At 48.0% G+C, this 14,174-nt stretch overlaps 1 protein-coding gene across 2 annotated transcripts in view; it reads right to left on the bottom strand.

The window, feature by feature from the left end:
• Napb (NSF attachment protein beta) overlaps positions 1 to 14,174 on the bottom strand; it is a 34,084-nt gene that overhangs the window by 13,501 nt on the left and 6,409 nt on the right. For both annotated transcript variants that reach the window (XM_003476421.5, XM_005006570.4), the window contains exons 2-5: positions 7,568 to 7,647; positions 4,499 to 4,615; positions 2,922 to 2,968; positions 2,708 to 2,785 (exon numbers count right to left, since the gene is read on the bottom strand). In XM_003476421.5, coding sequence (XP_003476469.1) covers positions 2,708 to 2,785; positions 2,922 to 2,968; positions 4,499 to 4,615; positions 7,568 to 7,647 — 322 coding nt within the window. The remainder of the gene's footprint in view (positions 1 to 2,707; positions 2,786 to 2,921; positions 2,969 to 4,498; positions 4,616 to 7,567; positions 7,648 to 14,174) is intronic.

Here is a 14,174-nt window from a genome sequence, read left to right as displayed (position 1 = left end):
GGATGCAGTTCACTTCAAAAAGGTCTTAGATTCAATCCCCAGTACCTCAAAAACAACAAAACCCTATAATCATAAAGGAAGGGACACACTATGATCCAGTCATACTGCAGGGTCAGGAAGAACAGATTTCTGTGGAACACTTCTAGGAGCTGGGACACATGAGTAACCCCTCCCATGGGACGGTGGGCTGGAGGCAGCCCCAAGAGGGCTGTGCCTGTTGCCTCCAGAGCCGAGCACCATGCCCAGCACAGGGCAGGGCTCCACAGTTGGGAACAGCACGAGGGAGAGCCCTGCTTGACTCCTGCCATACTTCAGCTCCACTGAGTTTACACTTCATCAAAAGCCCGTGGGGCTACAGGGCTACTCAGTGATCCAGCATGTGGCCAGCACCCCAGGCATGAGCTCACTCTCCAGCACCTCTCCCCGAACCTTCTTGGAACTGTCCACATTTTCTGAAGTGTACAATGCTGTCTCTCACTGTAATAACTGGCTGAGACAGGAAAAGCATGATGGGATTTTCTAGAGATCAAAGAATATCCCCTCTGCCTGGCAGAGAAAATGGCTGTGTTTCTTCTGGTTCTTTTTTTTTTTTTTTTTTTGTCTTTTTCCTTTTTATCGGTACTAGGGATCGAACTCACGACTGCCTGCTTGCAAGGCAGGTGCTTATGCTGCTGAGCTAAATCCCCAGCCCCTCCTTCTGGTTCTTACCAGATATCAATGAACAGGGCACCAGAAAAGCCACACAGAACTGCTGCTCATGTGTTTGTTTTTTTTTTTTTTTTTTCCTTCTGGTAGGGAAACTGCCAAAAACCGGTAAAACAGTTTAACTGAGTATCCATCAAGGTCTGGGAGCAAACTGCAGTTGGGAAAACTAAAACCTATAGCTATCTACGTCACAGTAAAAGGCAGGCTTTCAGTTGGTCTTTAGTAACTCTAATTAAACCAATCTTCCAGCTTCACTGTTCTTCCCAGCTGTGAGCAAGACCAGACTTGAAGAAAGGGCAGAGGCCACAGTGGCTGGCATCATCTCTGGGCATATATGCTATGTGCAACTGCAACACCTAGTGACAGCAGGCCTGGCAAGCCACACCTAGGGGCAGCTCCTGCTGCAGAGGACACTGGAGGAGAGGCGACCTTGTAGGCTTTATATGGGGCCAGTCTTCTAAAACTGACACCTGTGACCAGACCCACCAGGAACCTGCCGCACACTGACCTTGTGCTGTACCCAAGCCTGAGAGAGCGGGCCTAGCAGGGGCTGACAGTGGAAAGAGCCACAGGCACTCTGATGGCTGATGGGTCTTCAAAGGGGACCAAAGCACTACAGGGGCCAGGGTTTCTATCGAAGGCCAAGTTTAGGCAACAGCACAGCTGGCTGTGCAAATGCTACCATCTTCGAGTGTCAGAGAGCACTGCTGGGGAGCACTGAGGGGCAGATGGTCATCTGCAACAAACCTGAAGGACCTGCGGGGGTTTATTTCCAAATCTGAACTTTGTACATCACTGACTACAGCCCTGTGAGTCTGGCCAGACAGAGAAGGCCAGGGCACTTCCCCGTGATGCAGGAGCCCAGCCCATGTGCCTGCCAGGGAGCCTTCCTGTGTAGATTAGAAGGGAAAGTGCCACTTGGGGAAGAGGTGCCACCTCCTGGTGGCCCTGGAGTGGGCAGGCACAGCTGAGGAAATGGATTTCAGCAGCAGCAACTGATCTGTCATGAGGGAGGAACATGAACCACGGAGGGTTTCATTTATCCACTCCAATTTTAGGGAGACTCATGTGGTGAGGCACCCATTGGGACCATGCCCAGGGGCATCAATGGCACAAGACCATGGCTTCTGCCCCATAGCAGTGCTCTGACTGCATGGACAGGAAGCCAGACCAGGAAAATGCTCCACTCCTAGGCCCCTGAGCCAGTGAAGGTGCGGCTCTCTCCTGCCTGGCGCTCAACCCTCCTGGGATGCCTCTGGGTTCTTCATGATCTCAGCTTCCTCCAAAAGCACAGCAATTATTGGTGGGGGTGGGGAGTATCTACATGACACAGCAAGCACAAGCACACAGTGCCAGCACCTATAGACAGTGAACTCTGAGGGGTGAGCCTCTGCTGCTGCCCCATGCCACCTGCTGGGTTGGGACAGGCACATAACTGCCTTCTACTAGGGTAGAGCTGCATGTCCCAGGGGCCACCTGAGAAGCAGGGCAGAGCTGAGGGCACAGAACACAGCAAGGGCAAGGAGGCACACATGCACCGTGGTGGGAGAGCGCAGCTCTGGTGGGGCCACAGAGACAGCCTGGGGGAAAGGCAATGAGCAGCAGAGACCAAAGGGTGTGGCCAGTCTATGCACAGAATGACAGACATGAGAAATTGCCACCCAGCCCTCTATAGGCAGAGAGGTTCCTGGCAGGAGTTCACCCAGCCTGTGAGGAGGGTGACAGGACAGGGGTCCAGTACACAGATGCACAGGAGGAGGGAGAAGCGGCTCAGCTGCTGGGGTGCAGTGGTCAGGCGCAAGCTGAGGCACTTAGTGTGGGGTGGGGAGCCTGATGTATACTTGTAGCTCATGGGCCTAGAGTGCTGCAGCATGCAGGCTAGGGTGAAGGGAGGGTCCATTTGGCCTCCTGGGACCACTTTGCCGCACCAGCCAGTGGGCAAAGGAGCAGGTTGTGGACTCCCTGTCTACTAACTGCAGACGAAGGTCTGGGCAGCACTCACCTTCTCGATGTCCACCAGCTCAGTTTCGTAGATCTCAGCAATGGTGATATGGTGCTTGGCTGCGATGGTGAATCGTCCCTGGGGGGAGAAGACCAGAGTCACATGCCAGCTTCACCTATGTGAATGCCACTCGTTTGGAAAACAGAACAAAAATCCATCTCTAAGCCATCTCAGGGCCTCCACCCCACAGCCATCAAGCAAGGCAACATCTTACCATGTCTGTGTAAATGTCGATGGCTGCATTTAAGCAGTTGATAGCCTCTGAAGCGAAGGCATTTAAGAAAAACAATGAAAAATCCATTCAGTCACAGAGGATTTGGGTGAGCTGGTCTTCTTGGCTGTCATTATCGTGGCAATGAAGTACAATAAGGGGCGAGGGTGGGCAGTTATGGAGCGGCACACGCAGGTCATGCACACGTCCAACAGTACCAGTGTAACTGAGCATGGGGGGCGGTGCAGGGCTAGCAGCTCAGTTACTGGGAATCTGAAGGTGAGGACTCTACCCATGTGACACAACGGGGACATCACCCCTGTTGACCAATCACACTTGCTCCGTGTATATAAACGTACCCTTTGCATCTACAGTCTACCTTTGTGCAGTGAAACCCAAATGTGTTTTGAAATGCTTGTTAAACAACGATTCAGTGAAGCCCAACACTACACAGAAGGCGCCAACTGCCAGCACACTAACAGCCAGGACAAGAAGAGAAGAAGCCCAGGACGGCACTGATGACTAAAACCCAATGCTTCCCCTGTCACGAAATAGTGTTATTTATACTGCTGCCACGCCTGAGCTCGCAGCTCCAAGTAGAGTGTCTCAGGCTTAAAAGAGGCAGCAACACAGAAAAGCTTGATTCCAGAATTAGAAAAGTAAGCAAAATGACAAAGTTAAAAGCAACTTTTCTAGTAACCATACAAAAATGCAGATTCACTGTTAAACCATACAAAACAAATCACAGAATAAAGACTTAACCACCTACCACCCCTACCCCTCCCAGCATCAGCACTCAGTGGGGGACTTCCATCTCCTCCAGCTGAGAGTCTGAAACCAGGACCCCATGCCATACTCTGAGTTCACCCCCCCACCCCTTGGAGCTCTCATGGGCCACGTCCACCCTTGCCAGCTGTGACACATCTCATACAAAGCCTCTGGAGATACCACATTTCTTTATGGCCTGTGTGTAAAAGCTGGGATTTGTGCATTACACAAAATAAAGACTCAAAGATAAAAGGCAGATTCGAAGCTATCCTCACACACGTAGGAAGAAAGATACTCCTCAGTATGCTCTTCCAACCAAAAAAGAACATTTGTAAAATTCTGCCACTTTAAATATCTAATTTCATTCTTTTCTAGAAATAAAAATTTTTGAAATATACTAGAAAACAAAACAAATGAACAATGTCTGACTAAGTGACATTTTTCACCACAGGACATAACAATCTCCCACCAAATGGGTCTGAAAACTCAGTGGGTATTCAGAAAAAGGGAAACAGCAAAATTTCCATATCGGATCAGAATCCTGTTTTGTACAATCGAGATATAGGAACTCTTATATAAAATTAATGGCAATTTCCAAAAGAGTTCCCAAAATGTAACATAAGAAGAGTTGAAGAAAATGGTACTGATTAACTGCACACCCACAATCAAGTTAAAATAGTTTCTCTATACAAAGGCCCACAAAGGATTAAAGAAAGAATCAAACTCTGAAGTTCCTACATTCTGCTAACATTTCAGAGGATGCAGGGACACCAGTCCTGAGGCCAAAGGACAGAGCCTGGCAGCTGCCTTACCTTGAGGGTCTGCCTTTTTGTATGCATTCCCTGCATCCACAAAGCTGGTGGCAGAGTCGTGCTTGCTCTGAAGCTGCATGTGGAGTTTGGCAGCCTGACAAAACGCGTTTCCTGCAGCTGAAGAAGATAACACCATGGTGAAACACAGGGGAACAGGACTCCTCATGCCATAGTCCCATGTTTTATACAAGAAGCCAGAACCAGCACCAGGCGTGGTGGTATGCGCCTGTGACTCTTACACTCAGGAGGCTGAGGCTAGCCCGGACTACACAGGCTACCCTCAAAAAAAAAAAAAAAAAAAATCAATCTAAAACATTTTTAATCATAAAGCAGTAGCCCATGCTAAGGCTGAACACTGGCTTTAAATTGCTTTGTGGGAAATAAAGCATTCAGTTGTTAAAGCTTCAGTTGCATCCATGTACGCCACTCTCCAGAGGTGCCACACAGACTGCTGGACTTTCGCCTTAGAGGAAAGGGTCACGAAAGCCCTGAAGTGGGTTTGACCTGGGCCAGATCCTGTTTGAGTCTCGGTTCGTTATGCAAATGAAGACACAGAACTGCCATCATGACACAGGTACTGTGCTGTGAGAGCTGATGTTCTCCTGGATTTCCTAAGTGGGATGTAATGTGTCTGGGCACAGCATCAGGAGTAGGGCTCCATGGATGTAGCTAAGTTATTCCTCCTGGGGCTCCACCCTCTTGAGCACCTGCCCTTGTAAAAAAACACTGAGGGCAGCTGCCTTGTCCTGTGTGTCATCTCAGAGCCAGTGAGCAGCCCTTCCAAGTCTGTGGCCACCTGGATCCTCACTTTCAGAACCATGAGCAGAAGTCTCTGTGTTTTATAAATTACCAGGCGATGGTAATTTCCTGAAAAAGGGAGGCTCTGACCAGTCAGAGTGGACACTGCCTAGGCTCTGCTAGGGCTGTGCTCCGGTGGTTGGGGAGTGACTCACCACCAGCAGGCAGTGGGGGAGGCACCAACTGGACAGTGGCTTTCAGGGCTCTGCTTTCTAAGAGCACCACAGCCACGTGACCTCCCATGAGTGCCCAGCCCAGGCTGCACCAGGTCGCCACTTTTATGACTGTTTGTAAATCTATCCTTCACTCTATCTGGGCTCTGCCCTGCTTAAATGTCCCAGTTCTTTACAGCTTATACCCCTTCTCCTGCTAGTACTGCACTGTGCAGTTAACGTCCACTCAGTCGCTCCATCCACTGTTGAGTAAGTAGAAAGCATAAGTCCTAGGCTCTCGTGGGCAGCCCGCATTCTGCGAGTGGTGCAAGCCCTTCCCACTGATATTGTCCCAGCTGGTCACCAGTTCTCATTTCACTTCAAGTACCCACTCCAGTCACTGCTAGTAATGCCAGCTTGGTCTTTCGAGGCCTGGGAGCTCCATATTCAATGGTCCCTGGAAAGGCACAATTTCTTGTGCTATATTTCCTCTACTGTAAAATGCCCTGAGACCTATCCATAATGATCTCTCAAAGCTGAGTTACCAAGGCAGAGACTTATTATAAAAGAACTTTTAAAATCATATAGAGAGGGAATGGTGCTACAATTATTCATTCACTGACAAATACACTGAACACCTGCTATGCTGCAGACACAAACCCAGGCCTGGAGACAGCAGGGACAAAGCAAGCATCCTGCTCTTCCCAGGTTTACATTCTAATGAGGGCCACCAAGTAACAAAAATAAACAGAAATGACTGAAATGCTACATGGTCCACTTACTGCTGCCTGCCCATGAAGGAGGACACTGGAACAAAGGGAAAGAAGCTTCCAGAAAGGACGCAAAGATGACTTTGGTGAAGAGTCTGCAAGAAGCAGGGAACCAGCCACACTCTGTCTAGGAGGAAAGAGTGCAGATGGAGGAAGGGCTTGAGTAAAGGCTCTGGGTGGCCACAAGGCACAGGGAAGTGGGCAGGGGTTGAGTCCGAGACAGGAAGGGGACGGCCCTGGAGGGCGCCTGTCCTGGGACAGAGTAGAACAGTGCAGTAGCGCAGGAGTGCTGTGGGTTTCCAAGGTAGGAGATCAGTAAGTATGTGCTCTCTTAGGAAAGACTGTTTTTTAACCTAGGGCTACAGGACTCAAACAAATGATGGGGATACCAGGACAATACTCTCTTCCTTTCTATTTCTCAACACAATATAATTCAGACCTCAGCACATTTTAAAAACACAGCTTTCTAAATACAGCCCTACCCAAAACAAAATCATAAAAGAAGGAAGCATTTGCCCTTTAAAGAGATTCTGCCCTACAGGTAGGGGAAACAAACAGCTGGCAGAATGCACTAGTGTCGCTGTCCACCTTGCTGTGCCTGGCCCAGACACCAGGTCTCCAGTAGGCCCCGACCAAGCCCTGGGGCAGTCTCCTCTGGGAGAGGGGCATACCTTCCTCTCAAGCCACGTTAGAAAGGACCATCCCCTGGCAGGCCACAGGGTACTTCTGTTCACTCTGTCCTATGACTTTAGGCAAGGGGCATTTGCAAAGATCCCCCAGAGCACAGCTCCAATGGACTCGGTCACTTATCTCAGAGCTAGAAACAGTTAGAAATTCCCAACCAGCACTCACGGGAAGAAAACCAGGTACCTTTACTTATCCTACTGACTTAAATGAGTTTGAATTTAATCTTATTCAATCCATGGCACTTATTTAAGCATGTTAGTAAGAGGCCAAGATTACTCTCCCTAAGTCCAAGTCCCTTTAACTCTCTTCAGTTGCCACAACTTATTATAGTAGGTAGTTCGTGGATATTTTTTTTTTTTTTTTTTGTCTTTTTCTTTTTTTTATCGGTACCGGGGATCGAACTCACGACTGCCTGCTTGCAAGACAGGCGCTTATGCCGCTGAGCTAAATCCCCAGCCCCTTAGTTCGTGGATATTGTCTGCATATAAGCTGGCAGGCAGGTTTCTAGCTCCCTTCCTGTGGTCTTGAAGCATGGCACGGACGCCTGGCTCCAGCCCACAGCTGGCACACACCACACTAATGGGAACCAAGTAGTCTTGTCCTCCTACAAAATGATTTTTAAATATTTGCCTGAAAGCAAACAAACAAAAAGTTGTACATACCACTCCAATTTTTAGCCATCTTGAACATATTTGCAGCTCTGGTATACATTTCACAAGCTTCTTCTATTCTTGTGTTTCCTCTAAGAAAAAATTCAAACACAAGGTTACATTCTGTAATTACAGGGACCATCTACGTCCCACATCTCACCCTCCATGACACACGCATTCGAGTAATTCTCATCAGACAGGAATTGCAGGGTCCTTCCAGCTCTTCAGAGGAGATGCGGGGAGAGAGGGCCCACATGTGGTCTTACCCAGACCCCACAGGTATCGCAGAGAGGAGCCTCCAGGCTTGTCTGGCTTCACTCTGAGCACGTGCTAGAGAGTCCTTTCCATTATAAAAACAAAATTTACATGGGTCTGGTAACTACAAGTCTCTTAAACTACAATTTAACCTGATTTATTACCTTTACACTTGACTATGCCACAACTGCTTTCAGTCTGGAAACCAACTATACCTTCTAGCTAGCCAACTTTTAGCTCTCCTTTTTAAAGGAGTGCCTATTAATTTAACAAAACACTGTGTTTTCAACGTGGTATTCTCATCTATACATACAACATTTGATAACACCCCCCCCCCCATTACCCTCCCTTACATCCTAGAAGTGTATTTTTCAAAGGAGATTAAATCCTGAGGCTAAAGGTAGTTTTACCCTACAATTTTCCAGAGTTCAATACTGTTTATTCAGACTAAAAACCTGAGCCACAGCATGGAGGAAGCACTGCCCTGTTCTATGAGGTGTCACCAGCTACCCAGGGCAGGCAGGGCCTTCCTGGCCCACAGGTATTGGTCCAGCCCTGCAGAAGGGAGAGGCTCTCTGTGACGTGTGAGAACAAGGGAAGAAGAGGCCCCTTAGGATGCGTGTGAGGATGTGGCCTTGGCTGCTACAGGACCTGAGCTCTGCAAAATTGGGCCCAGGCAGCTGTTCCGTGGCAGTAATGATGCTTCAGCGGCTCAGAGGTTCCTTAAGTAACAGTCAAACTTGTGTGTAATTCCCCAGAGTCCTAATTCAGCATTACTGTTACTAAACTAAGGCTCATCTGTGATAGACATTTCATCCCTCTTGTCTAACTGCATTACACATAAAGATAACCAGAAGAAAGTGAGGCCCCATGGGTTGTGCAGAGCACACGTGGAGGACCCCAGGGCAGCCCAGAGCCAGGAACTCAAGACAGAGGCCCCCACTGCAGATTGGACATGGTGTGGACTTTCAAGGCTCAAGCCCACGGGCCAGGCTCACAGGAGTCCTCAGCTCCAGCCCAAGGGCACATAGCTCCATGTGGCCACACATCCTGGCAGGGAACCTTATGTACCACCTGCCCATGGCCTGACCCTGGCTAGTTCTTAACTTCTCGGGGCCTATGCTTTTGCATATATAAGCTAAGGATACTACATCTTCCCTACCTCTAGGTTATTACTAATGGGAATCAAAAAATAATCCTTCTATTGTTGCCATGGCAGAGCTGATCCAGAGCAGGCCCTCAGCCCAGATGGTTATTGTAATGACCCATGTACTAGAGATATAAAAGCCCTTGGGAACACAAGGAACTTCTATCAAGAACCTTACTTGGGAAGGGAATAATCCAATTTAAAAACAAAGGTTAAGCAGACATTTCCTCAAAGATACACAGTGCCCATTAAGCACATGCAAAGCTACTCAACTTCATCAGCCAACAGGATGTGCAAATCAAAACCACATGTGTGACACAACCAGATGGACAAGCAGTGCTGGGCAGCAATGTGGATAAAATGAATCTCTTAGAACCTACTTCTGTAGGACTGTAAAATGGTGCAGCTATCAATCTGGAAAACGGCCTGGCAACTGTTCAAGCTTAAACAGGTTCCATGTGCTCCTGCATTTCTACCCAAGAAACACGGAAAGGTGTCCATACAAACACTAGATGTAAACATGCACACATCGTCACATAACAGTCGTTAAGTAGAAGCAATCCAAACATACACCAACTGATGAACAGACAGGCAAAATGCACAAACACACTACAGAGTATAATCAGGCAAGGAAGATGAATGAAGTTCCAAAATACCCCAACACAAGGGTGAGCACTGAAAGCACCATGTGAAATGAAGGACACCACTCACAAGTCCATTCGTATGGCCTTCTAGGCCAGGCCAATCTGGATACAGACTGCTGCCCAGTGCTTCTGTCCCCTCCCAAATTCACGCTGAAAATCAATCCTCAATGCTACTTGGAGCTGGGGCCTCTTGAAAGTGCTTGGATCACCATCAATGGGCTAATGCCACTACAGAGAGCGCTTATGGAAGCAGCTTCTCCAAGGACACAATATCCCCATCCCTTGCCCTACCCTAACTTTGTCAGGACTCTGACCCTGCACTCTCTAGTCTCTGGAGCTGTGAGAAGCTCCTGCTCTTCATAAGCTGCCCAAGCTCAGGAATGCTGCTGTGGCAACCCAAACAAGCCATCAGGTGCTGGGAACATGAGGAAAGTAGGGGAGGAGTGAGAGACAAGGGGTGCACTGCTGGTTTTTGAGGTAAAGATCTGCATTCTAAAATTGGTTGTGCAGATACAGCTATGCAAAAAGAACCCCTGTTACACAGCAGATGGGTGAACTGCACAGCAATTCTATTCTAACAAAGCTATGGCTCCACCCCCGCACAAAAAAACCTTATAGGGCTACATCATACAACAAAGGACAGAGCCAAACCAGCCACACCAAAGCCTTCTCTCAGACCTCATGTCTTCTCTACAAATCACATCTCCTTATTAAAAAACACAACTCAGAAATTAGCTACAAGGTTTCCCCAGAGGAAGGTTCCTAACCAGAGTGTTCAGTCTTAGCCAGCACTCCCTAGTGTACCACCTTCTTGAGGGTGGTGCTTTTGAACAGTACTAGGGATCTTGAACTGTAATTACAGTGTAGGCATTCTCATTAAAGGTTTCTAAATAAAACTAGCTTAATTAAGATGTACTTTAGCCCATTATTTCCAGAGACACATAAGCAAAGAATTACAGGATTCCGATCTTTGCTAGTAGGTTTGCGCCTGGTACTCCTGTATCACATAATTGTACCAGCCAGGACTACACTCTGCCAAACTGTAGAAGAGCAACAGGATCTGAAGGCAAAGACTGCACAATGCCCCAGCTGGGGCAGCACGGCTGGCTCCTGACATCACATCTAGTGACCTCCACGGAAATCCTGCAGAAGCCGGGCTGAACCATGACCTTTACCTCTCCTGCAGCAGCATTAGCAAGGGGCAGTCTCACTTTAAACTACTAGAGAAGACTGTCACTGACAGATCAGAACCACCAGGCTTCAGGAACAAAGTGTCTTCTGGGGTGCAAACAGCAAGGCAGGAGGCTCCTGAAAAGACCAGGATCCACCTTAGACAATAACAGGCCAAGTTCACAGCACTGAGTTTACAGGAAGAAAGCTTGGCTGCCCATTTGCTGGGATCCTGGGATTTTGACTCTGAAGAAGATAATGCTTCCCTGCAGCACTGACCCTCATTTCAGGCCAGGGTGCACCCCTCCTGTCATATGGAGGAGAAAAGCTGTTAGAAGGCACTGCAGACAGAAGCATAGTGCCCACATGGAGGGCTCTGTGCCCAGGAACAACTCCAACTTCCAAGCTAGGAGGGGTCTGGGCGCACACAGCCACCCCCACCGGGTCCTTCGATGCCTGAGAATAGTAGAGTGGACCAAGCAGACTGACCCTTGAGGCCCAGACTCTGGTCTGAGTCATCCCTACCCAGTGCACTGCAGGCAACTACAGCATGTGCCACCTTTAAACCATGGGTGGAGAGGGATGTGTCAAAGTAGTAGAAATGAATGACACATAGGGAAAGGCACCTGAAAGAAAAGGATGACAACTGCAAAGCAGAAGTAAAGCTGCCTCTAAAATAACCAGCCAGTAGAGCAGAATTTTTTTTTTTTTTTTTTTTGGTGCCAGGGATAGAATTCATGACCTCGTGTTTGCCAAGCAGGCACTTATACTGCTGAACTAAGCCCCTGGGCGAGAGCAGAAATATTTTGAAGTCACAGTAACAGTGCTGCAGTGATGCACATGCAGAGCCAGAGAAGACCGGGCTTGCTAGGCAAGACGCATTGCAGCGGAGCCACACACGTCACAGGATTGCAGTGACCACTGTTAGCAGGGCCAGGACTACCGCGGGGTCCTCATTCACCAGCAGGGACACAACGACCACGCCAATTGCTTAGTATGCCTACCAGAGGACCTGTCCACATCACAGCTTTTCAAAAGCTTCTCATGTGTCTTGCAGCTAGAAATGGAAGGCCAGATTCAATGTGCTTGCAAATGCCTCTGCCACAGAGAGCTTCAACTCTGTGACAGTATTAACTCCAAAACTCTTTTCATCAGATAATTCACTTCTGAAATGTACAGATTATTTCATAGCTGTGTTTAATACACTGTGAAACTGTCCAACTTCTTTCACGAGCTATAAAAAGTGGAGATTTCTGCAGGAGAGAAGATACAAAGGCTCAGGACAACAGAGGCACCCATTACTGGAGGAACAGATAAAAAACATGAAGTAGCAGGGCACACCTGTACTCCTAGGACTCAGGATGCTGAAACAGGAGGATTCCAAGTTCAAGGCCAGTCCAGGATGCATAGGAATTTCAAAGGCAACTTGGACATAGTAACACATTATTTCAAAAAAAGTGGTAGATATACATAATGGAGTATTATTCAGCCATAAAAACAATGAAATTCTGTCACTTGCAAATATGGATAGAACTGGAACAAGTGATCAACACCACTCAGCTTCTCTTCTATGTGGGAGTGACACCGTCGAGCTCACGGAAATCCCCAAAGGAAAAGTGGTCACAAAGCCAGGAGAGGGAGGATGGACAGAGGTTGGGTCACAGTTACAATAGTAACTTCCATACTTCATGGCATGGGAGAATAACCACGGTATGGATGACAACAAAACAGCAGCAGAGGATACTTTCGAGGTTGCTGACACAAGGCTATCATCAGTTCTGAGGTGACAGGGACACCAAACGGACTTCCAGCCACAGTGGGTGCCATGCCAGGAAGAATGCAGGTGTGGCCTTATGTCTTACAACTTACTTGCCATAGTTACTTTTCTCACTGCAGAGACAACATCCAATGCCCACACGGTAAGGGAGGGAGGGTTATTCAGCTCGGTTTGTAGAGGGTTCAGTCCATAACTGGTTGACTCCAGGCTGGGTGACTTCCAGAGGAGAACACTTCATGTGGGCAGAGACAACAAAGCAACAAGGGAGGAGACAAACCTCTTTCTGTCCCTTGTTTTGTATCCCGGATACCATGGTTAGTGGGGCCAAACCAATCTGAGGACTGAGTTAGTAATCACAGGCCCTTAATCCTGGCACTGCACCACGAATCAATCACACACTCTGGATTCAGCCTCCTCTATGACTGCATGGGACTTTGGGGACCTCTGGATACAGCCGTAGCAAGACCTAAGACCAGGACATGGAGAAAAGTAGAAAAATACAAACATTTTTATGTCTGACAATGTATGAAGAGAAACCCACAATGGAGAAAGGGAGATGCTTTCCACACAAACCAGCAGGGGCCCAAGTAAAGAACAGGAGCTAAGAACATTTAAAAAGGACTGACATCATTAAGTGCTACCAGCTGATAAAGTACCCATCTTCCTAGGGATCACATGAAGAAAAACAGCAAGTAACACCTAACACGTGGCAAACTCACAGCACAGGATTGCTGCCAGGCCCTCAAAGGCATCTGGATGCAACTGCCTCCCACCAGCAAGAGTACCAGAAAAGCCCATAACAACGGACAACCGAGTTAATTCACAATTCAGCCAAATTGCAGGGAGGTAGAGGCTCCTTTATCGGCTTCTGAGCTAGCTCTGAACACGCTGTTTCCTTCTGCCAACACTCTTCCCTGAGTGCCAGGGAGTGGCAGGCAGTATAGACCTTCACCTCTGTGATGGTGACAGCATTAAGAACAAGCACAAAACAAGGTTTTCAGGTTTGCTCACAAAATGAATCCCAACTTTGCGCTAAGGACAACAGACACAACTAAAAAGCCATTCTGAAATGCTTTTTAAAAACTGCCAACTTTTGTTAAGCTGTCACACCCATGGCAACCCTGTCCCACTTCAGTAGCCTCATGTGCCGCCCATCTAGGAGGCAGCCCCTGTGGACCCCAAGCTGGCCATACAGGCTCCAAGCTGGTCACACAGGCATCAGAGGGCACAGAGCACCTTGCTGAGGGCCCAATCCTCTTACATAATGCGGCCCTGGGCAACACTGCTGACAAGAAAGCAAGGACTGCCCTCCTAGAACTGCCAAGGCCCACTCACAGTGGATACTACAGGTGGAATTCACAACAGACTTCTGTTAGCTGTATCTACGCACTACAACATGACAATAGCCTTTACAAAGCAGAATCTACAGACACATAAAAAGAAACACAAAGGAGGCATCAACACATCCCCTTTACACCAAAGAAGATCAACTGAATGAAAAAAATATGAAAGACTAGTGTTAGAATCAATAATTAGATTTTACAGATCTTTATCAAACCCTGAAGAGGAAGACCCACCCCCTAAATGCACAGACCATTCATGAACACCAATCAAGTATCAGGTGTC

The sequence above is a fragment of the Cavia porcellus genome, unplaced genomic scaffold (assembly GCF_034190915.1).
Source record: "Cavia porcellus strain 051 isolate PalLab524CR breed Dunkin Hartley unplaced genomic scaffold, mCavPor4.1 scaffold_5, whole genome shotgun sequence".
NCBI classification, from domain to species: domain Eukaryota; kingdom Metazoa; phylum Chordata; class Mammalia; order Rodentia; family Caviidae; genus Cavia; species Cavia porcellus.
The sequence above is the reverse complement of the archived record's forward strand: the minus strand, read 5'-3'. Positions and strand labels throughout refer to the sequence as shown.